This window comes from Gouania willdenowi, assembly GCF_900634775.1.
Source record: "Gouania willdenowi chromosome 24 unlocalized genomic scaffold, fGouWil2.1 scaffold_320_arrow_ctg1, whole genome shotgun sequence".
NCBI classification, from domain to species: Eukaryota; Metazoa; Chordata; class Actinopteri; order Blenniiformes; family Gobiesocidae; genus Gouania; species Gouania willdenowi.
Genome location: NW_021144848.1, coordinates 1690879 through 1717386, shown reverse-complemented (window position 1 = coordinate 1717386; position 26508 = coordinate 1690879). Strand labels below are relative to the sequence as shown.

General features: G+C 40.0%; 2 protein-coding genes across 3 annotated transcripts in view; both read right to left on the bottom strand.

Annotated features, from left to right (window-relative positions):
• Positions 1-2047: 2047 nt before the first annotated feature.
• LOC114458212 (lactoylglutathione lyase-like) lies at positions 2048-13249 on the bottom strand. Of its 2 annotated transcripts, XM_028440553.1 has the most exons (6): positions 13160-13249; positions 10873-10955; positions 10650-10790; positions 7992-8059; positions 3328-3417; positions 2048-2160 (listed from the first exon to the last, which is right to left on the bottom strand). In XM_028440553.1, the coding sequence occupies exons 1-6, from the start codon at positions 13229-13231 to the stop codon at positions 2066-2068; spliced, it is 549 nt and encodes a 182-aa protein (XP_028296354.1). In that variant the 5' UTR covers positions 13232-13249; the 3' UTR covers positions 2048-2065. The 2 variants fall into 2 exon arrangements, with proteins under 2 accessions (XP_028296354.1, XP_028296355.1); XM_028440554.1 differs by lacking the exons at positions 2048-2160; positions 3328-3417 and adding an exon at positions 4563-5123.
• Positions 13250-16804: 3555 nt separating this feature from the next.
• LOC114458315 (mitotic checkpoint serine/threonine-protein kinase BUB1-like) overlaps positions 16805-26508 on the bottom strand; it is a 38804-nt gene continuing 29100 nt past the window's right edge. Inside the window, exons 20-24 of the mRNA XM_028440721.1 lie at positions 23970-24131; positions 23466-23623; positions 20749-20926; positions 20523-20629; positions 16805-17003 (exon numbers count right to left, since the gene is read on the bottom strand). Of these exons, the coding sequence (XP_028296522.1) occupies positions 16805-17003; positions 20523-20629; positions 20749-20926; positions 23466-23623; positions 23970-24131 (804 nt within the window). The remainder of the gene's footprint in view (positions 17004-20522; positions 20630-20748; positions 20927-23465; positions 23624-23969; positions 24132-26508) is intronic.

The following is a 26508-nucleotide window of genomic DNA, read 5'->3' as shown; positions in this document are numbered from 1 at the left end:
CCACCCATACACACACACACTTCCCTGCATGGAAAACATGTTAGAGAACAAACATATCACTGAATGAAAGCAGGAGAAACACCACATGGATCACTGTCTGTGGGAAAGTCAGTGCTGTGGGGAAAACGAGGAAGAACAGCAGATAAAAGATGGTCAGATTGAAGAAAAAGAACAAAGAAAGTTTTTCATTATTTTTCATTTATTCATTCTAGAAATGCTGACTTGGCAGAAAAGCAGCCATCTGTGAGTAAAGCTGTGAAAGTGAACATCTGGGCCTGTAGCCTGCCCACATTCAGAACAAAAGACCACAGCACCCAAACCAGGCCATTACGTTCAAAGAGGGAAAAGTTGAAAACTTAGACTTTTTCAGTTCTATGCTTCACAAAATCAACACAGATACTACGTGATAGTACAGGTCAGGTATGTTACGTACGTTCTTATCAAAAGTTACTCCAATGTGCATAAAACTCCATATTTTAATAAATCCAAATTGTGTCGCCAGACAGATACCAACGTTACACAGATGCATCTATGTCTCAGTCAAGAACTCCGTCCGATGAGCGCATAGCACACATGCATAAAATGTCAGGTCTCTTCTTTATCCAGGTCTGATTGGCCAGGGCTAAAGCCCACTACCATAGTGTTTGATATCACACATTTCTGCAGGTTCTGGGCTTTACAACGCTGTGTCAATCATTCTGATTGGTCAAAGCTTTGCTGAATAAACAGCCCTGCGTAACGGCATCAAAGAGTGGAACCAAAATTAGCATTACCCATGGCACAGCAGAAACCTGAATAAAAATGGATGTTTGTTTATTTCAAGTCATGTATCTTTGGCCTTTGTTTATTTTTATCACCAAACTTGCTGCAATTGATGTCCATACATTAGTTCAATTATTTCTGCCTTTGTAGCCTTCCCTAATGAAAATTGGCTTTATATTTGATGTAAATCTCTAGGTTTTTTGGGCAGACTACAGATTTCTGTATTTAAAACATGATTTATTGTCAGAGCAGACAGCGTGATTTACAACGACAGAGAGCCGGGGATTAACAGCTAATTACACTTATTATGAACATTTAGATAGGAGCAGGTTTAGCAAGTGTTCCTAGTGTTGTTTGTGTGAGTCTTCAAATGTTTAAATTTATATTTAATATAATAGAATCAATGAAACGCTTCCAAAAGAACTGAAAATGTCACTGCTGCTGATGATTATTAATATTACTATTGTTGTTAATATTATCGGATGGCTTTAAAAACGACTGATATTGTTTTTCTTGAACCGTCACTGAGTGCCTTTACGCTAATAAAGACCAATAAGTGCTTTTTTACATTTTATTTTGAAATGATTCATTTAAGAATCCACAGATAATTAAAATGAAAACTAACACAACATGACTCCCAAAACACACAAAAATTACACTCAAAGACTCAAAAAACCCACAAATGACAGTATACACAAATACTGCAACAAAAATGCACAGAATTATTCAAAATTACACAAATTGACTCTTAAAAAAAAAAAAAAATAGGTAAAACGGTAACAAAAATACATAAAACCAACTACAAAACTACTCCAAAAACACAACACGAAAGAAGTGACACAAAAGGAGTCGAAAAACAGATGAATTACCCCAAAAACTCACAAAATGTTAACAAAAATCCTGAAAAACAACTGCAACACAATAACAAATGTCTGCAAAAAACTGCTCGAAATGACAAAAATACACCAAACAACTACAAAAACACAAAAAAACGAGTCAAAAAACAGGTAAAACATAAAACATAAAACTGACTGCAAAAACACAGAGAATGACAATAAAAACACAATAAAGTACTCCAAAAGGATTTCTAAAAGTCACAAAATAGCTACAAAAGTGAACGCTTTTGTTGGTTTTGGGGTAATGTTCTGATTGCTCGTTGCTCTAATGCTGACATGAATGTTGATCATGTGACCCTCAGATCAGATGTTTGTGGTCCCACTGTGAGAGAAGTTGACAGTATACCCGTTGGTAGCTCCTCCATTATTTCCAGACGCTGTGGAGCTAGGGCGGGGCTAAGGCGTTGCTATGGCGACATGATGGACACCATGTTGGTGGGACTTAAGATCTCGATCCAGTAGCCGTCAGGATCCTGAATGAAGGCCAGATCCTTCATCTTCCCTGCAGCGCACACACAGGAGGAAAACCACCAAAGGTATTAGGAGCTGCGTTGCCAGATTGGGTTTAGGGTGATTTAATAAAATGCAAAAACATACAAAAAGACGACAAAAACACAAAATGACCCCATAAAGCGTGCAAGATTACAAAGAACTACAAAACATCAACAAGAATATTCATAAGGATGATAAACGAACACAAAATTACTCCAAAACACACAAAATAACAAAAACATACTCAAAAAAACTATAAAACTGTAAAGAATTACTTAAAAAACACACATTAGGAGAATAAAAATACACACAAAAAGCCTAAAAAACATACAAAAATACACAAAATGACTATGAAGTATACAAAAAATATGTCAGGACATAAAGACAATTTTAACCAAAAACTTAAAAAGTGTATTTGGAGAAAATTAAGAACAGTAAAAAAGTATTTTTCCTCAAAAGAGAAAAGAAAAGTCCACGGGAGCTCACGCACGCACCGGAAGTGAGCTGTGCAGTGAAATAGATATAAATGGTGCGCTAGCGCCCCCTCACACCCTGAGGTCAAAAGCTGAATAGGTTTCATTTCGGGGCCGTCCAGAAGTGAAATAAAATTAAAATAAACATTTTTGAAATGACCAAATTACTCCAAAATAACAGATGCACACACTCGGGGTATTTGGAACCCATCGACCAAGTTTCAGGTCGAACTCGCATCGTGTCAGGGAGATATTTGCTCCACACATCCACACAGACATTTCTGTCATTATAGCATAGATTCTACATAGAGACAAAAAATAATCGTTTTTTCAAATAAAAAAAAAAAACAAATGTTGATTGCGACCGCCTCCTGATAGCAGAAAGTTGTTCTGGGAATCACATTTTTCATTTTTTAATAATTTATTATTATTATCATCATCCATCCTTTTTCTTACTCTTTTTTCATTAGTATTATTATTATTACTATTATTATTATTGTGGCCCCCAAAGAAAACACACAAAACGACAATAAAAATATACAAATATGAGATAAGAAATAGACAAAAAACAAACAAAGCCTTTGTTTTTTTCCTGTGCTAATGCTCTGATTGGTCATTATTCTAATGCTGACATGAATGTTGATCATGTGACCCTTGTGAATGAGTTCAATCCTGCCTTTTCATTACTTCTTTAATTAACTGACCTGAATCAGGTTTCTTCACAAACGTCACTCCGAGCTCCTCGAACACTTTGCAGGCGTCCTCTACGTTAGGAACAGCGATGCCAATGTGACCTGAGACGCACACGTTCAACACAAAACAGACACACAAACTACTGAGAAATCCTTCTTTACAATCACACACACACACACACACACACACACACTAACACAGTTAGCAGCAGTGCCTTCACTCGAGCTAACAAGGCGATTGCAGCCCCGGTCATTGTTTTCACAGCTTTGGCTGTTGCTTTATCTTGTTTTGTCTGCAGTCAACACCAGTGTCTCCACTCAAGCCAACGAGACAATTGCAGCCCCAGTCAGTGCGTTTACGACTTCGGCTGTCGTTTATGTTATTGTCCTGCATGAGGTTTAGTCCTTAGTTAGCGGCAGTGCCTTTGCTCAAGCTAACGAAGCGATTGCCGGCCCGGACAGTGTTATTCACAGCTTCAGTTGTCGCTTTCTGTATCGCAGCCTCGGCTGTTGTTTTTTCTTTCAGTAGCGAGTAGTTAGCAGCAGTGCTCACGCTCAAGCTAACGAGGCGCTTAGAACCCCTCGAGTTTTTCACAGCTCAGGCTGTTTTCTGTTCAGCCAGTGTGGATGGCACGTCGTTAGTACCAGTCCTCACGCTCAAAATAAAGCCACGGGGGCTTTATTGGGGGTTTCCTCGCAGCATAAGCTGCTTAGAACCTGGTTAGCCCGTCGATCAGCAGCAGTGCTCCCGCTCGAGCTGTTGGCACGCTGTGCAGTATCTCCCGGTGAAGCCAGTGTCCTCGCTCCCTCTGCACTACTGTCGCCATGGCCCACTCCTGTGTGGATTGCCTGGCCCCGCTGGATTTGAAGGACGGTCACAATCTTTGCCCACCCTGTTTGGGCATTGATCATCTGAGGACAGGCTTATCCAAAGATTCATGCATGAACTGTGGTTACATGCCAAGGTCAGTACGCATGGCCTGGCTGAGAGAGGTGGAGCAGACGCTTCTCCCCTGCCAGGTCCCAGCGTTTAAACGACCGGCCGAAGGGGACGTGGTGGCCCCAAGGGCCAAGAGACCTAGGTTTAATAAGCTGGCAGCCAAGGTCAACTGATGTCATCCGAGCTGGGTCAGATGAAAGACCTTCTGAAGGCTCTCCAATGGGGACTAGGTTGGCGTGCTTTGTACCATCGTCAGAAGGGGTGGCAAAACTGCTGTGTCCAGTTCGGGCCCAGGAGACTTACATTAACGCTACATTGAGCATTCGTCAAAGCGAGCAGCTGTTGCCTGCTCTGGCGACCCTAGGCAGAGCAGGACCCTGTCAAAACAGAGGCTATCCCACTGGGTGGTGGACGCTATTACGTATGCCTACACGGCCAGCGCTCTCCCTCCACCATCCAGAGTGAGATGTCACTCAACGAGGGGTGTATCTACCTCATGGGCTTCTCTGAAAGAAGTACCCATTAAACTGGTTTGTGCTGCAGCCTCGTGGTCCTAACCCAGCACCTTTACCAGATTCTACAGGGTCAACGTGGCTTTGCCTCCTCCTCTGGGAGAGGTCTAGGCCATCAATCCCTCAGCATCCAGTGTGTGAAGTAGGTGTCTGGATTCCTCATGAGACTGTTGACATTGCTCATCCAGAGCTAAAGCACCGCCTCTGGCGGTCAGTAGGGATGAAATAGAACAAAAGTTACGTACGTCAATCGGAATCATGGGTCCAGATCTGTTCCAGCTGCCGAGCTGGCAAACACCACATGGCTGACTGGACCAGCTTTCTTGACCGAGCAAGCATCTTCAGAGGAAACGATTCTAGACGAAGCAAAATATGAACTTGTAGGCCCAGACTTTGATGCTGAAGTTCGCCCAAAAGTGACCTCACTCATCACAGAAATTAGTGAAGACAAGCTGGGTTCAGAGAGGTTCAAAAGATTTTCCAAGTGGAGCTCGCTCACCAGAGCTGTGGCTCACCTCACTCACATTTCTCACTGTTTCTCACTTCCAGCAGGAAATAGTGGCTGTGTCAAGTGGCACATGTGCAAGAATAAAGTGTCAGTTATTGACGTCACAAAGGGAGAGCATCTTATTATTAAGTGTGCCAAGTATGAAAGCTTTTCAGAAGAGCTGAAGAGCATTAAGTCAAGCTGTGAACTTCCTAAAACCAGCCCCCTTCATAAACTACGTCCTGTCATTGACAAAAAAAGCATGCTGAGAATAGGCGGACGCATCGACCAAGCACCAGTGGACAAATGTGAAGCCCATCCTCTCATCATTCCAGGCCGTCATCACATTGCAACTTTGCTTGTCCGCCACCACCATGACTGTGTAAAACATCAAGGCAGAAACTTTACTGAAGGCGCCATCCATGCCAGTGGCCTGTGGATAGTAGGAGGAAAGCGTCTAATCAGCAGCTACATTCACAGATGCGTCACATGTAAAAAACTGCGAGGAAGACTAGAACATCAGCAGATGTCTGACTTGCCTATGGAACGCCTGCAAGTAGACCCTCCTTTCTCCTACGTGGGTCTGGATGTTTGTGGGCCATGGGAAGTCATCAGCCGTCAAACCAGGGGTTGTAAACCACGAGAAAAAAGATGGGCAGCTCTATTTACATGTATGTCCACACGTGCTATTCACATTGAGGTACTTGAAACCATGACTTCCTCAAGCTTCATAAATGCACAGGAGATTTTTCTCCATCCGAGGCTATGCCAAACAGCTCTGCTCAGATTGTGGGACCAATTTTATTGGAGCATTCAATGAACTGAAAATGGGTTCACATGGTCCTTGTGACTTGGACATAAGCGATTACCTCCTTTCACAAAAGTGCACCTGGGTTTTCAACCCTCCACACGTGTCTCATATGGGCGGAGCCTGGGAACGCATGATTGGAGTTGCTCGATTCAATGCTTCTCCAAGTCGGACCTTCAAAACTTAATCACGAGGTTCTAACCACCTTCATGGCAGAGGTCAGTGCCATTGTAAATGCAAGACCGCTAATCCCTGTATCTGCTGACCCTGAGGCACCTCTCATTCTGACGCCTTCTATGCTGCTGACACAGAAAATTGGCACCTCTCCTCCTCCACTCAGTGAGTTCTCAAAAGGAGATTTTCTCAAAAACCAGTGGAAAAGGGTCCAGGCCTTGGCAGAGACCTTCTGGGCTAGGTGGCGTCGTGAGTATCTAAGCACATTACAGAGTCGACAGAAATGGCAAGCACAGAAGCCCAACCTCAAAGAGGGAGATATAGTTCTGTTGAAGGACAGTCAGACAAAAAGAAATCAGTGGCCAATGGGAATTATTGTGAATGCAATTCCAAGCAAAGATGGTCTGGTTAGGAAAGTGGAAGTCAAAGTGACAAGGAATCAGACGGTCAAGAACTTCTTCAGGTCCATTTCTGAGGTGGTTCTGCTTTTCTCACAAACGGACAAGGAAATTCGCACAGCTTCCAAAAACTCTTCAACATGTTAGTAACAGCACGACTGACTCAGGTGACATTGTGTAAAAAACTGAGTAGAAAAAAACGTTGGTAATATGTTGAAAGTGGCATATTTCTTAATATGCCAGACGGGGAGTGTATTGTAAATCAGTTAATGTTTATCTATGTGTTGTGGTCGCCATCTAGCAGCAGAAAAGTGTAACTGCACTGTATCAGAAAGGGCTCAGATAACCCGGAAGTAATGTACTTCCTTTTTTGACCTGTCCACACGCAACGGAAGATCTGTGTCCGTCCAGTACAGCTAAGTCTTGCATCTAAGTCCACATAAACGGCTTCATCCGTAAGTTATGCATTATATATCATTGTGTTACCATGTTTGGTTTATTTATATGTACTTTGCATACTTTTTTGAGTGGTGTTTTGGAAGATGGCTACGAGCTAACAGTTAGCATCAGATAAATGTGCTAGTCCTATAGTTAATAACTTGAGTGTTATGCAGACTTATTTACATGTGTACATTTCTTTGCATGTATATATGGTCATTTAGACATTTGGGGTGTGTTATGTTAATTATCTCATCTTTTGTTGGAGCACAAAAAAGAACATTTATATTTGTATTGTTTGTGTTCTTTTTTCAGTTTTACAAATTGAATGTATGACTATTCCCAATCATTAAATCCTGCCACGACATCACCAGTCTGATCCTTGGAGGATGCAACATTGGAGAATTAGAATACTATGTTAAGCTAGCTGAATAGCTAAAAATCACGTTGCTTGCCTACAACTTTTAGTGAAGACAGCATAGTTGTCCTTATCTTTGGAGATACAAGCTGCATTGAACCACACAGTGGGATCAATTCACATTTTACTCACTAGAGGGCACTGCCTGCTAAAACATCAAATGTCACTTCTTTGTATAAGTTGCTCGCTTAGTTTTAAAAGAGTACATCGGGGTTACATCTTTACCTTTTTTAATTGGTTACTTGTGTTTGTTGTGGATGTTTGTCATTTCCAATAAGTACATGCACACATACTGGTAAAATAGATACTTGAGAAGATATTTTCTCTAAAACTGAGACTGACTCAGGAATAGTTACCAACAAAACATTGTCCAAATCAAGCAACATTTCCTCAGACATTCTACGACTAATTATTTAGCAAAGCTCTTCACAGATACAAGTAGGAATGTTTTTAAAACATAAAATATTAATAAAAAAGATCATCACTAAATTAGCGTCTCACCGAATCCTCGTGGCTCATCGTTCCCGTTGTGATACGACAGCTTTCCGTCTTTCTCGGAGCCCCAGTTACTGAAAAACAGCAGGAATTAGCAGGACTATTAGAAATAATTAAAAAAGAGCAGTCAGAGACAGTGTGTGTGTGTGTGTGTGTGCAATCAGTGCATTAAGATGAAAACAGTTTTGTGATCGCAGAATTCAAGTTCTGAAATGAAAAAGCAAATACACACTGTCTCTTTTTATTACCTTTATTTAAAATCAGGCCTAAATAATGACAATGATGACGTGCATGTAACGAGAAAATAACCACACATTTACACGCAAAACAGAAACGAGAATACTCTGAAACAGAATTTGGGAAATTTTGACAGGAATAGGAAAATCTGAGGTTTTTATGAAAATGTCAACCACTGATCCATGAAGATCCTAGAAATAGTTTTTTTAAGTTACATTGTTCAGTAGCACTTTTTGCTTGAAAATCCTGTCTTTGTTAGGGATGTAATGATTCACTCAACTCCCGATACGATTCGATTCACGATACTGGGTTCACGATACGATTTTCTCACGATTTATTTTACAAAATGGGAATGTTGACAAATGACTGAAAAATATTCCTTTATTTTTTTGGGGAAAATACTGTACTATTTTCCTTTTATTTTTCATTGTCAAAAGAATCCCTTGATAAACTATGCAAAATGATGCAATTTAACTAAAAATAAATCTTGAATGAAATACATAAAGGAATAATACAAATGAAGAAGAAACCTATTAATTTAAATTCTGGTTCTATAGTAAACAATTCAAAACTGCATAATAGTTCTTTTTCTTTTTAAAAGTGCAACTGAAAATGTATTTTGTGCCTAAACAATTGGACTTTAAAAAAAAAAAAAAAACAGTCATTTTACTGTATTTACGTCAGATATTTGTTTAGACCAGCAGAGGGCGCTGGTAACCCAGTGGTCGGTTGGCATGCAGTTATTCCACCAGTGAAGAAGAGAAGCTACGCTAGCAGACAGAGCTAATAGAAAAACGTGACTTTTACAGATATTCAGGTAATATTACAGATATTCTTTCGGTGCTAAAGGAGTAAAGAATCATTTATGAGCATGTTTAACAGTAAATGGCGGCCAGAAAGAAAATAGTAGCAGATTCCGCCCGTCACGTCCGCTTCTGGAAGGATTAATATGTAGCGCCCTCTGCTGTTTAAAAAAAAGTACTGCGATTCAATTTTCAGAGCATCGATGTGAACCGTGGTACCTATGAATCGATTTTTAACTGCCTTACGATTAATCGTTACATCCCTAGTCTTTGTTCATTTCTTGGTCATTTTTTTTTTTCTTTACATACATTTCAAATATTTTGTCTGCTTTCTTTCCATTATTTCTTTCATCTTTCTTTAGATTACAGTAATTTCCAGTTAATTTAAATTAAGTTGTTCAAAACTTAATAAATAAACCTGCTTAGATTCAGTAAACCATTGATTCCTGAGGGGAAATTGGGTGACATTAATGCCGTTACATTCTACGTTACGTACTAAGTTAGCGTTCTACGTTACATACTGCGTTAGTGTTCTACGTTACTTGTTAGCGTTCTACGTTACATTCGTACTGTGTTAGCATCCTACGTTACGTGTTAGCCTTCTTAGTTACGTACTGTATTAGTGTTCTACGTTACGTACTGCGTTACATTGCGTAAGCGTTCAACGTTACATTCTGTGTAAGTGTTCTGCGTTACGTACTATGTTACGTAACGTACTGCATTAGCGTTCTACGTTACATTACACAACGTACTGCATTAGCGTTCTACATTATGTTCTGCATTAGCATTCGACGGTACGTTCTGCGTTAGCGTTCTACGGTACGTTACGCACTGCGTTATACATTACGTACTGCGTTATACTTTACGTACTGTTATACATTATGTTACGCACTACGTTATACACTGCATTATACGTTACATACTGTGTTAGCGCTCTACGTTACATACTGCGTTATGTTACGTGACGTACTGCATTAGCGCTCTACGTTACGTCACTTACTGCGTTACAAAACGTACTGCATTAGCGTTCCAGGTTACATTCTGCATTATCGTTCTACGTTACGTTCTGCGTTAGCGTTCTACGTTGCGTTCTGCATTAGTGTTCTATGGTACGTTCTGCGTTAGCGTTCTACGTTACGTTACACACTGTGTTATACATTACGTACTGCGTTATACATTACGTACTGCGTTATACATTACGTACCGTTAGCGTTCTACCATATGTTATGTACTGCGTCACCGTTCTACAGTAAGTATTGTGATAGTGTTGTACTTTATGTACTGTTAACGCTCTACGTTACCTACTGCGTTATATGTTACGTTACGTACTGCATTATGTTACTTACTGTGTTAGCGTTCTACATTATGTTACATACTGTGTTTGCGTTCTGTTTTGTACTGCATTAGCATTCTACGTTATGCACTGCGTTAGCGTTCTCCATTACATTTAGCGTTAGTGTTCTACGTTATGTACTGCGCTAGCATTGTACAGTACGTACTGTGTTAGCGTTGTACGTTATGTACTGCGTTATGTTACGTACTGTGCTATCTCTACATTACAATACGTTCCACGTTAGCGTTGTACGCTACGTTCTGCGTTAACGTTGCCCGTTACATTACGTACTGCGTGAGCTCCACGGTAGCTCGGCGAGAGAAGGTCCAGGCCGTCCTCTCTTTGAGATCCTGAGGGATTTCTCCTTTCTCCTCGTATCCCAAGAAGTAGAGGGTGAAACGCATGGAGGGGAAGTCGATCTTCTGCAGCAGCCTGAGAAAAAACAAGCACAGAAAAAGACTTCACCCATCACCGTGGTGACAGAAGGCGGAACGCCACCACGAGGAAGACTCACGTCATTCCCAGAACTCCTGTGTAAAATGAAATGGACTTTGCCGGGTCTTTGACTCTCAGCATCGTCTGCTGCATCATGAAGTCCTGAAAACACAACGTTACACACAGTGAACACAAACCTTCCCAAATCCTTAAGATTGATCATTTAAGGAATATTAAAAAATATTAACTTTTCATAGGAAATATTCATTGGAATCATTCAGAAATTGGGAGTAAATTTAACTGTTTCATATCCAAACTAGGGTTGAAACATTCTAGGATTTTTTAAAGTTGGAAATTTTCCACCGGAATTAATGAGACATTTATGAAAATTGAACATTTGCCATTAATGGGAAACAATATTTGAGCATCATGGAAAACATCAGCATCAATTATTAAATTTTACTCCCAATGTATGTGTTCTTTTTCTAATGTCCCCTTGTGATGTTATATATACTGTATGTAACTGTAAATTAAATAGCTCAATATTTCTCTAAAGATAAATATGATATAATTAATATGAGCTATTTAATATACCATACAACAATATGTATAATCTCTTTTTAGAATGATACAATACTTCAATAGGAACTATTTGATGAGATAGTCAATCTACAATGAGATATATATATATAATGATAAATATACTACATTAATATGAACTACTTGATTAGCTTCTTGGTCTACATTGATGTGTATAATGTTTAATTTAAAACTGTCATAATTATTACTTAGGTTTTACTTTTGCCAGTTTTTTTTTTTTTGTTTTTTTTTCAGTGGCAGGAATATAATTTTCATCCATACAAAAGACAAAAACATTTGATCAGTAAACTGTTTAATCATAATGGGTAATTATTTTATCCATCGTTGTGATGTATTTTTGTGATAAGCAAATACACTGAACTGTGGATATACACGTAGATATTTATGTGGGGTTTTTTTCAATTGATTTGTGTTTCTGAAAAAATATATATATCTTGATTTGATCTTTATTGAGCTTGTGTTCGCATAATTATGTGATTTCACACGCGGCATTACAAACTATCGGGACATCTTCAGTGGCGGCTGGCCAATAGAGGGCGCTAGGGCGCCGCCCCACCACTCACCACGTTAGTTTGAGTAAGACATGAACAAAATAAAAATAATAATGAATTAAAAATACTACAAAACAAAGTTATATCTGTATTTAGATCATCAGAATAAATATTATATAGATAATGATGTGTAAAGTTGTTTCGTTCATCTGTGTCTGATTGGTGACGTGTTTCTTCCTTGGGGCGCAAAAATCTTTACTGTCCACTCTCGTTAAAAGTTGTACATGTGCAGTAACTCTTCTTCAATATGAGTCAATGGAGAGACTCTGGGCGTAGTTGACCTGCGCTCAGAGACACTCTGCGGCTGTGCAGAGTTGAATGCAGGTGGAACATTTACACAACGTCTCCCTCCCGCCAAGGGAGGGGCTGACGTCACAGTGGTCCGTCATAAAGTGGGTTTGACAGGTGAAGCCGTGGGACGTTAGAAGCAGAGGCAAAGTGAAGAAAGAGAAATGATATAATTCTGCATTCTCTGCTGACTCAGCATCGATAAAGACAGGTAGGAGCATTTAAAGCACTTTACAGAGAAGGCAAAGAAACATGAACAAACTAGGAATAAACTACATTTGATGATTTCAAATCTTGAATATGTCCATATTTTGTAAACTGGGTCTTAAATTTTATTTTGTTTATGTATATTAATTTACCACTTCCTTTGTCGTCCCTATTTGTATTTAATTACTTGTTAAAATAACTAAATTAAAAAAGGTAAAAATCTGAAAAACAAAATAAAGAAAAACAAAAAAAAAAACATATTAAATTCCAAGAATTATAAAAACCCTGAAACACACTCACTCACTCTATTGTATATACCAGAGTTTCTCAAATTAATAGAAATAAATCAACTCATGAGCCACGAAATATTGTTTCTTTCCACTTATTTACAAAATGAGATTCTCTAAAATGTGTCATCACTGGTTCATTCCATCATTACCCCCCCCCCCCCCCCCCCCCCCTCCAGCAGCCACTGGACATCTTATCGCGATACTTGACTCGAGCACAACATCCCAACGATTCCACTTTAAAGCTTCCCAACTCCTCAATGTTGCATTAAGTCACTGATTTTCCATTTAAATGGAGATTGACGTGATTTATTTCTCACTTCCCAATGGTTTCGTGCGGTAATTGACGCTAAATTAGCTTAAAAACAGCTGATTGTCGCTTTGAAAGCGACCCAGGGCTTCACTGCCGCAGTGCCTTTGAGCAAACCCTCACCTGAGTGATGGGGGCTCCGTCCTTACAGCTGGAACTCACCGCCTCCTCAGACAGACCCTGTTTGGACGCCATGACTCCTGAACGCACCTCCGACACGGTCCGTGCTGCCTTCAGGGGCGGCTCAGGAAAAATGGCTTCTCAGGTGTGGCTCACCTGAAGCCACGTGACAAGATGAATAGTGTGTGTGGTTTGAAATAAAACGAAGTGAGCCGCCCACAACATTATGACCAGCATCGGTTTACATTTAATGGATTTATATTTTTAAATACATTTTAGCATTATTATCGTGCAACAAGATATCGCGATATTATTATCATGGTATCTGTCTTTACTGTGAAGGAGACAATAGTCAATATCCATGTTTATCCGTCACTGTTGTTGCATTTTATTTGCAGTGTCATTTTTGTTTATGATCAATTAATTAATTTTTGTTTTTTAAAATTCCTTTTGAATTAAAAAAAAAAAAAAAAAAAAGATTTCAGTGATTATATAGAGTATGTGTAAATATGCCAAAATCAAACCATGGTTGTTTTTTAAACTGAATATTATCGTGAGCCCACTATCTTATATCATACCACCAACACATGTGTAATTTACATATATACAATTTGTGTATTTTGATATTGATTTGTATGTATGTTGTTTTTCTGTTATTTTGTAGTCATTTTGTGTGGGTTTTAAATTTAAAAAAAAAAATCATGTGTGTTTTTGTTGTGAATTGTTGTTTTTCTGTATAATCTTTGTGTATTTTTGGTTGTGGTTTTGTAAAAATGTTCTCTAGTCAATTTATGTTTCTGTAAAATTTAAGGAAGGAAGGAGGAATGGAAATCAAGAAAGATACAAGGGAAGAAGGAAGGACAAATAGAAATGTTGGCATCAACATTTGTTAATGGACAGCACGTGTGAGCTGTGACACACACACATATATATATATCTATATATAGAAAGTCTTTTTAGTGATTTTGATGAACACAAACCAAAGAAGTCCCAATGAACTTTGGTTGATTAATAAATAAAAAGTAAATTACTGGGTTTTTTTTTTCAATGTTTACAATTTTCTCCTTCAGTTTTGTTTATTCTGATTAAATGTTTCTTTCTGTTGATCAGATCAGTTTCTACCTCAAGTGGAGACAGTGAAGAATGTGAGAGCTCCACGTGTTTTACCAACAGGTCTGAACATGATCCAGGAATGTCACACATGATCATCATCATCATCATCACAACAGTCTCAGAAGATGATGCACGTTTGCCGTTAAATGTATGTGCGTATTAGAAAACGTCAAAACTGTCGAAAAAATCCTGTGTTTTTCAAAGGTTCATTATCCATAAAAGGTGACATTAAATCTTTAAAAAGTACAAACAGAAAAAGTGGTAAAAAAAAGTTCAAAGTGTCAATATTGGAACAATGACTTTAAACTGGCAAATAATCAGCATGACATGTCATGAATGTGGTTAAAGTGGCAAAAAAGAAAGCATGAAATGTGGTTAAAAGTGAAAAAAATTATATATATATAAATATATATATATATAAAGAAACAATAGAGCATTCATTCTGCATTTAGTGCTCAGGCCCAAATAATGGATCAACATATGTGACATTAGGTGGAAAAGTAATGGAAAGGGTTTAAAGTGCTGAAAATGTCTTATAAGTGGAAATAATGTGCAGAAAAGGCATTGAAATTTGATGGAAAAGTGTCAGAAATGGGAGTAATGTAGCAAAAATGCATAAAAAGGAGCAAAAATATGACAAGAAAAAGTGATGAAAATAGGTTAAAATTTGTCAAGTTTGATGAAGTCGCAGAAAAAGGGTAATAAGCAAAAACGAACAATGTGTTCAGAAAAAGTTCTTAGTTTCTTGAAGGCATCTGGCGACCGCCTCCCAGTGTCTCGCGACCCCAAATGGGATCCTGACCCAAAGGTTGAGAGGGCCTGTTATAAAGCAACCAAAAGCAATTTAAGTTGTCATTTTGACTGAAAAAGCTGTTATAAATGACCTAATGGCTCATTTCCATTAGTAGGGGTGGGGAAAAATAATTGATTTCACGCTATATCGTGATTTTTTTTGGGTGCCAATTTGAAATCAATGTTTTTTTTTTTTTAAATCGATTTAAAAAAATAAAAATAAATTAGGGTGCTTTATCTCTTATGTTCTCACTTACAGTGGGTACAATGCTTTCAATGTGTTGCAATGGTTACTTGCTGCACTTTATCTTACGATGGCAGTAACACTGCATTTTCTTTTTTTTCAGTGAAAATGTGCAAAAACACTAATAATAATAATAAATAGGATGTTTTGAAGCAAATAGTTTTGACTGAATTTGTCCTCTGAATGATCAATATTTTTCATCTCTACATTTAATTTGATATTAACCCCCTTGGGGGTTCCTGGTCCCGGGGGGTGCTCTTGGGGACCGGCGGGCTTGGCCAGTCATGGAAGGGGTCTTCCAAGGCGGGTGGCGCGGGCTGCGCTCTTGCATGTCAGTGGGTGCTTGGGCGGTACCCTGTGAGGCTGGGGTCTGGAGTTTTACCGCCTCTGGTCTGCGTGTGCCAATGTGGCCATCTGGCTGGGTCCTTGGGGGGGTGGGACTTTAGCAATAACTAAGGCGCATCGCTCTGGCGGTGTCAAAAAAAAAAAAGGTGACCTGGGGTGCTCTGATGGTGCGCCTGGGGGCTGGCGGTGCAGCATCCCCTCGTTGCCCAGGGCGGCCAGGGGTGTGGTCGTTGTCCTTGGGCGGGCTGTTCCCGGTGCTGCTTCTATTCTGGGTCCTTTTGGCCTGGGATCCAGTCCCTGCTAGCTCTGGGCCCGCTGTCGGTTATCCACCGGCTGCCCATTCGGCGCAGCTCTGGCCGTCTGCTGGAGTCTCGGGCGGGGGGCACTCTGGGGCTTGGGTGCGTGGGGTGCTTGGGGTTGGGGGCAGGGTGCGCTGGGTCCTCGGCTCCTTGGTGCTTTCTCGGGTGTGTATGTGGGAGGCAGTGGCTGCCGCTCGGCTTGGTGTCTTAGGGGCGTCTGGAGGGTTGCTCGGCCGTGGGGGAGTGGCCTGGGCTCCCTCTCTTTCTGCTAGCCTGGCTGCATCTTTGGGTCCGGGGCAGTGCTTGGGATTGCAGTGGCGGATCTTGCACATACATCGGTCTACGATGCACTGGCATGCCTTGGACTGTGGGATAAAACTTGTAGTTGGCTTAATTTTAGACGTGTTGATCCCAAATACCTGTTTTAGGTATTACCACTCACTCCTTCCCTCTGTCCACAGCCACCATCATTATACCTAAGCCTCACGCTTACAACTTCACATCTCACTCTCACTTTACAATAATCAACTCATCCCCACCCTTCATTTAATTTCAATAAGTTTAGGCCACATTTGTAAAAACAGTGGAGGATCCCTTTAAAAAAAAAACAAAAGAATAAAGTTTATAGAGCTAGTTTTGATCCTTTTCTGACTTTTTAGGTCAATGAATCTTCAGATCAGATGTGGAGTCATCAGATTAAACTCTGATACACAGCATTAACATCTTTATTTCAAACTATTATCGTTTATATTGAACGATCACCTTTAAAAACACTTTTTTCTTTTCTGTTTTTCTATTAAAGGTCTCCAGAGTCCAGGACAGATGGAGGCTCCTGGAAGAACCAGTGGTTGATCATCATCTGTGTTGTGTCCTGCGGTTCTCCAGCAGCAGAACCACCAGGCGACTCTTCAGCGTGGGGAGTTTACGGCTGTAGTTCTGATGGAGGACGGAGCTCAGCTGGAGTCTCAGACCCCTCAGGTCTATAGGAGAACTGCAGCTGCTAATGTTCAACAACACGTGGAAGAAATGCTGCCACAGTTCACTGTGAGGGTTCCTGTGTGTGTGGGGGGGGGAGGAAAAGAGGGTGAGAGGAAGGAAGGAAGTAAAGAAAAAGAACATTCCATCAAAGTCTCTCCTTTGACATCATCATTTGTTAATGGACAGCACGTGTGAGTGAGATATGCTGTTTTCAGACCAAAAAGGCCACATCTCTAATCTGATTCTCTTAAGGTTAAATGAAACTTTTCTGTAGTTTGAGCTTTTTTTCTGTTCGACAGGTCCCTTAGTTTTATGGTTCACATTTTTAAGTTTTAAAAGTGTTAAAATCAAAGATGCTCTGGGTTTTATCGAACATTTGCACTTTTTTTTCTTCCTTGACACATTTTATTTACATTGAGTGCTAAATTCTCCAGGGCCTCATGTACAAAGTGTACGTCTCAATCCACAGATGTTTAAATTAGGAATGTCCCGATCAGAATCCGTGTACCGTTCATTTTTCATTATGAAACAAAAACACAAAAAACATTCATTTTTTGATATTTGTTTCCAAAACCAAAATGAAAAAAACGCCTTGTATTTCAAATTCAAGCTTGTTTGCTTCGGTACAGAAAACGAAAAACGTCAAACGAACACCTTTATCCATTTTCTCCATCACCGATTGGCCAAAGAACGTGACCCGATAACGAATCCACTGTCTTCAAACACATCTGATTGAAATGACCAGGATGGTTATCAGGATTCTGCAGAGCTTGATGATGACTTCATCATTTCAATCAGGTGTGTTGGAAGAGAGAAATATCTAAAACATGCTGGAGAGTGGCCCTTCAGGACCAGGACTGGGGACCCCTGAACTACAGGAATAGTGCATTTATGGTGATAATCATTTGTTTTGTCCAACCGCTGTGTCGCATTGGGTCATAAACAGTGTTGGGAACGTTACTTTAAAAAAGTAATTAGTTATAGTTACTCACTACTTGTTCAAAAAAGTAACTGCGTTAGGAACTGAATTACTCTATAATAAAAGTAACTCATTACCAAGGAAAGTAACTATTTGTTGTTAAAAAAAAGTTGCTCTATGTCAAAGAATTCACATTTTTTAGATGCGTGTGTCATGAGGTGCTTCATTAAATTTGAGTTGCTTACAACAGATGTGGACAAAGTCTTTACTCCTGGATATAATGAACACTTCACATGTACGTTCTCGCCTTTGACCACAATTAATTTAAAGTAGTGTTTGTATCGTCACCTTAAAAATGTCAACTTTTCATCAGACTGCTCCACGCTCACCATCTCTGCTGATTCATCAAATCTGCTGTGTGTGTGTGTGTGTGTGTGTGTGTGTGTGTGTGGGGCGGGTGTGCTGGCACGTCACCTTAGCCAATCATAATCGCTCACCTTGTTTTTCACCCGCCTCCTCACAACAGTCGAGTCAGAAGCCGGGGATACTTTCGGATAAAAGTTTATTTAATCAATGCATGTAACGCACCGCATTTAACGTTCAGTAACGATAACAGCGTTGTAACGGCGTAAAAAGTAATTAGTTAGATTACCCCGTTACTGAAAAACAAACGCCGTTATTTTAAACGCCGTTATTCCAAACACTGGTCACAAACACGTCAGATCAGCAATACGAGGCGATAGATCAGGTACTACAGTGTGTCTGCTCCCTGGTGCTACCGTTACTGCCCACTGCTCCTCAGGAAGGGGTTAAATGCAGACAACACATTTCATGTAGTATGTAGCTTTACATATATGACAATAAAGTAAAATATATATTCCTTTTTACTAGAACAGCAGGTTACACAGAAGTGCCTGAACACATATCACTACGCCAATGTGCCAAACCACAAGATGTGCTAGAAACCACAAGAGCTGAGTACACCTTCGCATGAACGAATAATGCATACACTTCGGGATTGGAATTGACAAGAATTTAGCGATTTCGATTCCATTATCGATACTTATCGATTTGATTCCTTACCGATTCTCTTATCGATTCTCATTGGGTGAGGTAATTAAATAATACAAATGGATTTGTTTGCTTTCACTGTTTATTATATTATCTTTGTCTCTTTAATTTCCTGCAGGGATGTCAGCTCTCTTTTAATCCACCAGGTATAGATTGTTTTCACTGGATAATAATATATACAATTACAGTGCTCCTTTTGAACTTGAACAACTTGATCCAAAACTAATTCAGACATAACACAAATAATTATTCTGTAAAAAAGATCATATTAATCAACAGTACAGCTGCATTTATCAACTGTGGTAAATTAACTATTTTTGTGCAGAAAAATGAGAATGTTTGCCTTGTCAGGAAGGATACGAGATGGTTCTGGATTTAGGGCGTCTCCAGCTGATATTTATCAGCTAAACCTGACACCAATGGCAATGGGTCCTTCTTCATTCACCACCAGAGGGTGGCGCTGTCTTTGGTTGGGATGGGAGGAAGGTTTCTATGTAGTTGGACTTCTTCATCCACTCTTTGGACTATTTAAGGCCCGATAAAATCCACGTTAATGGAATCTCAGACGGAATCGACAACTGAAAAAGGAATTCACTGTTGAATGCGAAAATGGACAGAATCGGCATGAAATGCAGTCACCGGAATTTTTCTTTTTTGGGGAAATGTTTCCGGAGGAGACTGCTCATCAGGTGGACCGCCCGCCCGCCGCCCTCCCATCCTGGCCACTTCAAACACCGTCAAAACTGCAAAATCCCTGACTTCTAAATACGGAGGCACCAGTCTATGGTTTAAACAACACGCTGCTTGCATGTGACGTCATCACGTATTTGCGCCATATAAGGAACCGTCAACAGGCACTTCCTGGAGGGGGCGGTTCAGAGTCTCTTGACGTCACAAAAGTTTGAACTGGAGGAACCGTTCGTTTTTCAGAAGAGGGCAAAGCAGCAGCTCAGAACGCAGGATTAGTGAGGATTGCTCAGAGATGCAGGAAGGAAGCCCAATAATACTTTGGGGGTGTTTTTGATAAGGAATAAACATTGTAACAAGGTTTAGAAGCTCAAAAAAGTTGATTTGCATGATATAGGACCTTAAAGACAAATAAAGCGGTATCGGTGCATGTATCGAGTGTCTATTTCCCCCTTTTTTCTTCTTCAGGTTTTTTTTGCGGTAGTTTCCTCTTCCTTTTCTTCTGCATTTTTGGAGGTAGTTTGGTGGCCAAACAACATGTCTTATAAAAGTGTGTTTTATTCATAAGTTATATGATGTAATTATATATATATACGACTTATACAAATATAAAAAAGTGCGTTGTGAAAGTTTCCTCCAACAGGAGGGCCTGTCACTTGGTACCAGCAACAACTGCTGGTTTTGCACGAGATACAAGTATTAAAAAGTTACAGATCGTATTTGCCAAATATGTTCCAAAAGTCCCGTGCACAGAGACAGCCAATAGATGACACACACATGCAGATGTTAATACAGACACACAGATTGGATTATGCACACACAAACAGTTTTGTTACAATAATGGCCTCATAGTCGGCTAATCGAAAAAATAATCAATAGATTAGTCGACTACAAAAATAACCGTGATGGAATCTTTACCTTCTGAACACTCCATTTGTCGTCCACACACCGCCGTCGTTGGTCACCTGCATGTACGTCCCAAAGAGCAGGCAGTGGACAGTTCCTGCTATGCCAAAGTAGTCAGTCTGAGAGAATAGGAAAGAGATTTAAACCTCAGTGGTATCACAACTAATAAATACTGGGTGTTTCTGTGTAAACAAGTGAGAGAAAAACACAGAAAAAAGGAGGTGTGTGTGTGTGTCACCTGATAGTTCCAGGGTTTCCCGCTGAGCATCTCCGTGCACTGGAATCCTGAGGTGAGACAGCGGGCGGTGAAAGCAGTGCATTGTGGGAAAAGCTTCATGTCAATGCTTTGGCCGAAGTCGACGAGGACGAGGCCGTGGTCTGAGATCTCTGGGTCGAAACATTTGTTCTCCAGGAATCTGACGAGAGTGAACAACATCCTGTCATTTTGGGCTGTTACGGCTGAATTTACGGTTGACCTCATTTGGAGACATGATTTATTGCTCTGGTTGAATGATGGAGGCCAGGCGAAGCATTGATGGTTTTATAAAAAAGGGTTTACTAAGAAAAAAAGGTACAAGATGGAACAAAGTGAAACAAAATTAGCGTCCGTCCAGGCGGACGTCCGAAGGAAGTGCCGCTCTCTCTAACAGTTTCAGCTTAAGGTTTTATACAGATGAGAAAAGGTCCCAACCCTGAGAGACAAAAGGGAGGGAGTCAGATGCTCCCACAGTGAAAATGTTGGAGGATGATGAAGACATGTATAAAAGTGAGGAAGATCGGGCGCCACTCTTATCTGTCCTTGATAAGTGTGTGCGTCAGTGTATATCTGCATGTGAGCAGAGACTCTGTGCTGCACTGAGAATAATACGATCTGTACTGTTTAATCATGATTCAGCTGTTCAAAAGTGTAAAGAGTAATGCAGTCATCATGTATTAAAACATGACAAATTGTACACGTGAACATACATTTGACGATATGATGATGAATATAAAAATGACCATAACAGGGCCCATGCTAAAAAGTTAGATAATTATATCCTGGATTAATCTCTGTTAGCGGGCTTCAACTAACCAAACATTCCCTGTCAGAGAGAAGCTGTCCTACAAAGCACGATCACAACACGCTGAGTTAGCGTGTTGATTTCAGTCTGGTTAACCAGTAAGCTCTTGTAACAGAGGTAGCTATTACAGTGTAAGACCAAGCGCACAAGGAGGAACTGTAGAACGTCACTAGTGAGGAATAACTCTTTAAAAATATAAATAACTAAAATCCATAATTCAGTTACTGCAGCAAAAGCAGCAAGTAAATAATGCAGGAATTAATGAGTGTTAACTCATTCAGTGCCAGCCATTCTCAGAATTTCTACCGCCCTCAGTGCCAGCCGTTTTTGAGCATTTTGACTGATATTTACAGACTAATAGAATATTTTGTGCTATGACAATCTGAATTCTGATTCCATATTCTGAAAGATTAAAGTCTCTAATTTCGTCAGAAAAAAACATTGTTTCTAGCTTTTTTCATTCTTTTGTAATCCGCAGTTGAACAAAGGCAAGTTTCACACAAGTCACCAGTTTGTGACAAAACGCTGAGAAAAACGATTAGTGACTTTGAAGCAATTTTTTTTTTTGCTTTAGGAACACCTCAACATCCATGCTCTTCCCTTCTTAGCTAATGCTAGCATCAGTGGCTAATCTCTCATCCAAAGGTGCACTGCTGCCACCTTCAGGGCACATTTGGTTACTACATCAACAGATTAGCCTTATATTCACAGTAGAACTCCGTCACAGTGTATCCTAGCAACTTCCGTGAAAAAACGTAATTGACGTAATATTACGACTTTGGCACTGAGCGTTTGGATTTGAAATTAAGTAATGTTACATCAATGGCACTGAATGAGTTAAATGAGTGAAATTATTTTACATTATCTTACAGGACTGATGCTCTTTGCATCACCTCAGAATACATGAATTAATGAATTTCTTTATTGGTGTGAAAGCGCCCCAATGCACGCAGGCTTTATCAGCTGACTTATTTTACTTCATCAGTCAATCAGACAAAAATCTATATATTTCCTATAGGATGTCATTGGTAAATGAAAAGATTGCATCAATGTCTAAATATTCTCTCTCCTGTAAGTGTCTCATCAGATTCACACAGTGATGTGTTCACAATGAGCCACCTTTTATTGGACAGCTCGCTTTCTAAGACATTTGATTGGTCAGGAGGCGGGACTTTAGCACTCCTAGTCAGAACAAAATCTGGTCCCGACCAGGTTAGTTGTTCAGCCTAAATTACCATGATGATTTAGCTCCGTAAAACGTTAACCAGCTTCGTAGTCCAGCACACACTGATTAAATCCTGGAAGTTAGCGTGATAAGAGGTAATCTCGCGTCGTAACATACTCCCTTTGTGATTTGGTGTTTGTGAAATAATCATTTCGTATATTTTTCTTTTATTTTGAGTCAATTTTTGTATTTTTGTTGTGAATTTGGGCTCGATTCGTGTATTTCTGTTGATTTATATATTTTTCTCTCATTTGATATGTATTTTTTTTGTTGTCGTTTTGTGTTATTCTGTGTATTTTTGTTATGGTTTTGTATAGTTTTCTCTCATTTTAAATCAACTTGTGTATTTTTATTGTATTTTGGAATCTTTTATGCAGTTGTATATATTAGTATTATATATTTTTTGTTATTTTTCTGTTTTTGTAGTCATTTTGTGTGTTTTTCTGTTATTTTGTAGTCAATTTGTGTATTTTTGCTGTGATTTTGGAATCTTTCTTATTGCATTTTTGTCTATTCTTCTCTTGTTTTTGTAGTCGTCTTATGTCTTTTTGGGGTAAATGTGTGTTTTTGAAGTCATTTTGTACATTTACTGTGAGCTTCCAGGTACCCGTGTCTACACTGGGTGGCTAAAGTGAGCTGAAAGAAGGCTGGTGCGTTGGTTTAACGTACCTCTCTCCCAGCAGGAAGTTGTCAGGCTTGATGTCTGCGTGGACGATGCCGGCGTCATGGAGCCGCTCCACCATATGCAGCATGCACACGGTGAAGTATAGGACGAGAGGCTGAGGCATCACTTTGTCGCTCAGCGTCCTGTAGATGTTCACGGCGTTCTGAGGGAGGAGGAGCCAGGCTTTACAACAAAGGTCAAAGGTCACTCGTAGGGTAACTGAAAAATCCCTAGATAGGTCGCTCTGGCACTTAAGTCGCAATTTGTTGTTGTTTGTCTGTTCTTTTTATTATCTATTATCTCTCTCAAGTACCCCCTGTAGTGCCATCGTGTACCCCCATTAGAGAAACACTGCACCACATGGTCATTTATAACAGTCAATGACGACAGAACATAAAGCATTTGAGCTTTCTAATGTCCTCCTCTCACGTGATGCTCTACTGAGGGGCCAGTTTGGATGCTATGAAGGGCTGGATTTGGCTCTGGAGCCTGGAGTGTGACATGCTCACCAGTAAAGTGCCGTAGTTATGGAGATCACACAGCAGAGCGCTGCCGTCAAGGAAGAGGTGAGCAGAGCGCACGTAAGTGTAGAGGTGCCGCATGTCTGGCTCCAGCCGAGTGTCCAGCTGCGTGTCGATGTAAAACTCCCAGGGATTGGCCGGTTTCTGGACCTGCAGAGGACACGGGAGGAGAACCTCTAAACACCATAAACGTTCAGGAATCCTCATCTTTTCAGTCAAAGTTTACTATTTACCGTAATTTCCTGGTTATAAAGCGCACTGTTTTACTGGCTGCATTACAATAATTTACCTTTTAATATTACCTTTACCATAGACGGAGCAGAGATCATGCCGTTTTGATCTCTGCTCCGTCTGTGCATCCTCCTTACAGAAGTGTCTCCATCAGCCTCAGAGTGCAGATCACCGTTCAATCCTGAACAAACCTAACGCGGTGATTTAACAATTTAGGTTGCTTATCCTTCTTTTACAAACTGGCTGACTTTTATTTCATCCATGCTGCTGCTGCTGCAGCGGGCTCTCTCTCGCAACATTTTTCCACGTCTTTACTATGATGAGGCAGTGTACATCATAACAAAATGAGTGCTCAGAATGATTCAGTGTGAGCAGGAATGATTTAATGTAAACAATTTCATTGTTCCACCTGGTATAATGTGACGGAGCTTAGATTTGTGGCGGCATGAAGCTTATAAATTCATGTTGGGTGTGGGATACATATGTATGTGTAGATACGTATATATGCATATGTGTGTATCCATAAAATGAAGAGTCCGTCCTTAAGACTGCTCTACTGTAAAGTGCCTTGAGATACCATTGGTTATGATTTGGTGCTATACAAATAAAGATTGATTGATTGATTGATTATAAAACTGGGAAAAATCCACAATTTAGCCACGTCATTGTTTAAGCTGCAGGGTTCAAATCGTGAGAAAAAAGTAGCGGCTTATAGTCTGGAAATTACGGTAATTACCACTTTTAGGGATCTGATATAAAGGCTTGTAAACCATGTGCATCCCAAAATCCTTTGGTGGCACTGTTTCCTCACCTGCTGTAAAGAATTCAGTAAGATTGGCCACGTTTACCTGAGAGCTTTAATTCCTTTTTAATTCAGAATAAAAGTTAAATCCTCTTTAAACTGACCTTGTAAACACTTAATTCCTAATGCTAATTTAATTCCGAATTAAACTTAAATTTGAATTAAGTGGCTGTTTTTTTCTGATTTCAATTCCGAATTAAATAATTATTCTATCTTGTAAACACTTAATTCCGCCTCAAGTTAATTCCAGTCGTTTTGCGCATGCTCGACTCGCCGCAATGACATAATCCAAGATGGCCGCCTGAACTGGAGTCGAGACTATTTATTTAATAAGAGCTTTAAAAGACACAGATATAATGCAAAGAGCAGATGGATGGAAGAATAAATATGAGGACATCCACACGGACAGACTTAATACACACACGGACGTCAGCAAACAGAACAGGCTTTATCGGGACAAGAAGCACCAGAGCTTCACTAATGATGCACAGATCATTATAAAGTTATTTTTTCTCTCAACACCCTGCATAGTGGAGGCAGAACAGCTGTTGGATTAACTGCTGGCTTTAATTGACCAAAGTACGGACTTCTATATCTTTCTCCTGCTCTGCGGATGAAAGTGAAACCGTGTGTTATTGTTGAGCTGCTGCTTCAACACTACAATCAAAATAAAAGAAAACAGTTCTCATGCGGTCTTCAATGTTGTAGGTGAAAGGAAAAGGTTTGTTGTGTTTTTTCCTGATAGAAGTGAATACATCACATTTGCCTCCTGTCCAATCAGAACCCTTCCCAACGCCCAGACCAAAAGTGGAATTGAATAAAGCCGAATAAACCGGTTTTCCATGTAAACCTCAAATCGAAATTACGATTTCCATGTAAACACGAAGCAGAACACTTTACGAATGAAAAAACATAATGTTATTGTGGCCAATGCGGCGCAAATAGGTGAGCGTATAGACGTTGGGACTGCCCTATTTAAATAAACATTTCACTCCATCAACGTGGAGAGATGATTGCACAGAAACACAAAATGACAATTAAAGAAGTGAAATTGGAGGCTGGTGGACTTAATAATGTAGAAAAAAATAAACAGATAAAAATGTTGTTTAATACATTTTAAAACCTAATGTTATTTTTTCCTAATAATTTAATGCGTCTGCTCCATCAATTCCTGTAACTTTGCTCTCATCAGTCCATTGAAAACATCATCCAGCAGGTCTGAGCTTCTGAGTATAGCACTGTGTCATGCACACTCTCATATGTGAACATTGTCCCATCGCTGCGTAAATCACACAGCTGATCAGCTGTTTCTGGCCTGATGCTCCTTGCCACTAACGCGGCACGAGAGTTTGAGTGAAAACATGGAGAGGAAAACACAGCAGCTCACTGGAGCGGAGCGTCCAGAGCAACATCCATGGAGCTCCGTGCACATCTCCACTGTGTTTTGTGTCAACATTTACTGCAGCTATGATCTGTGCGTGTGTTTGCACCTGA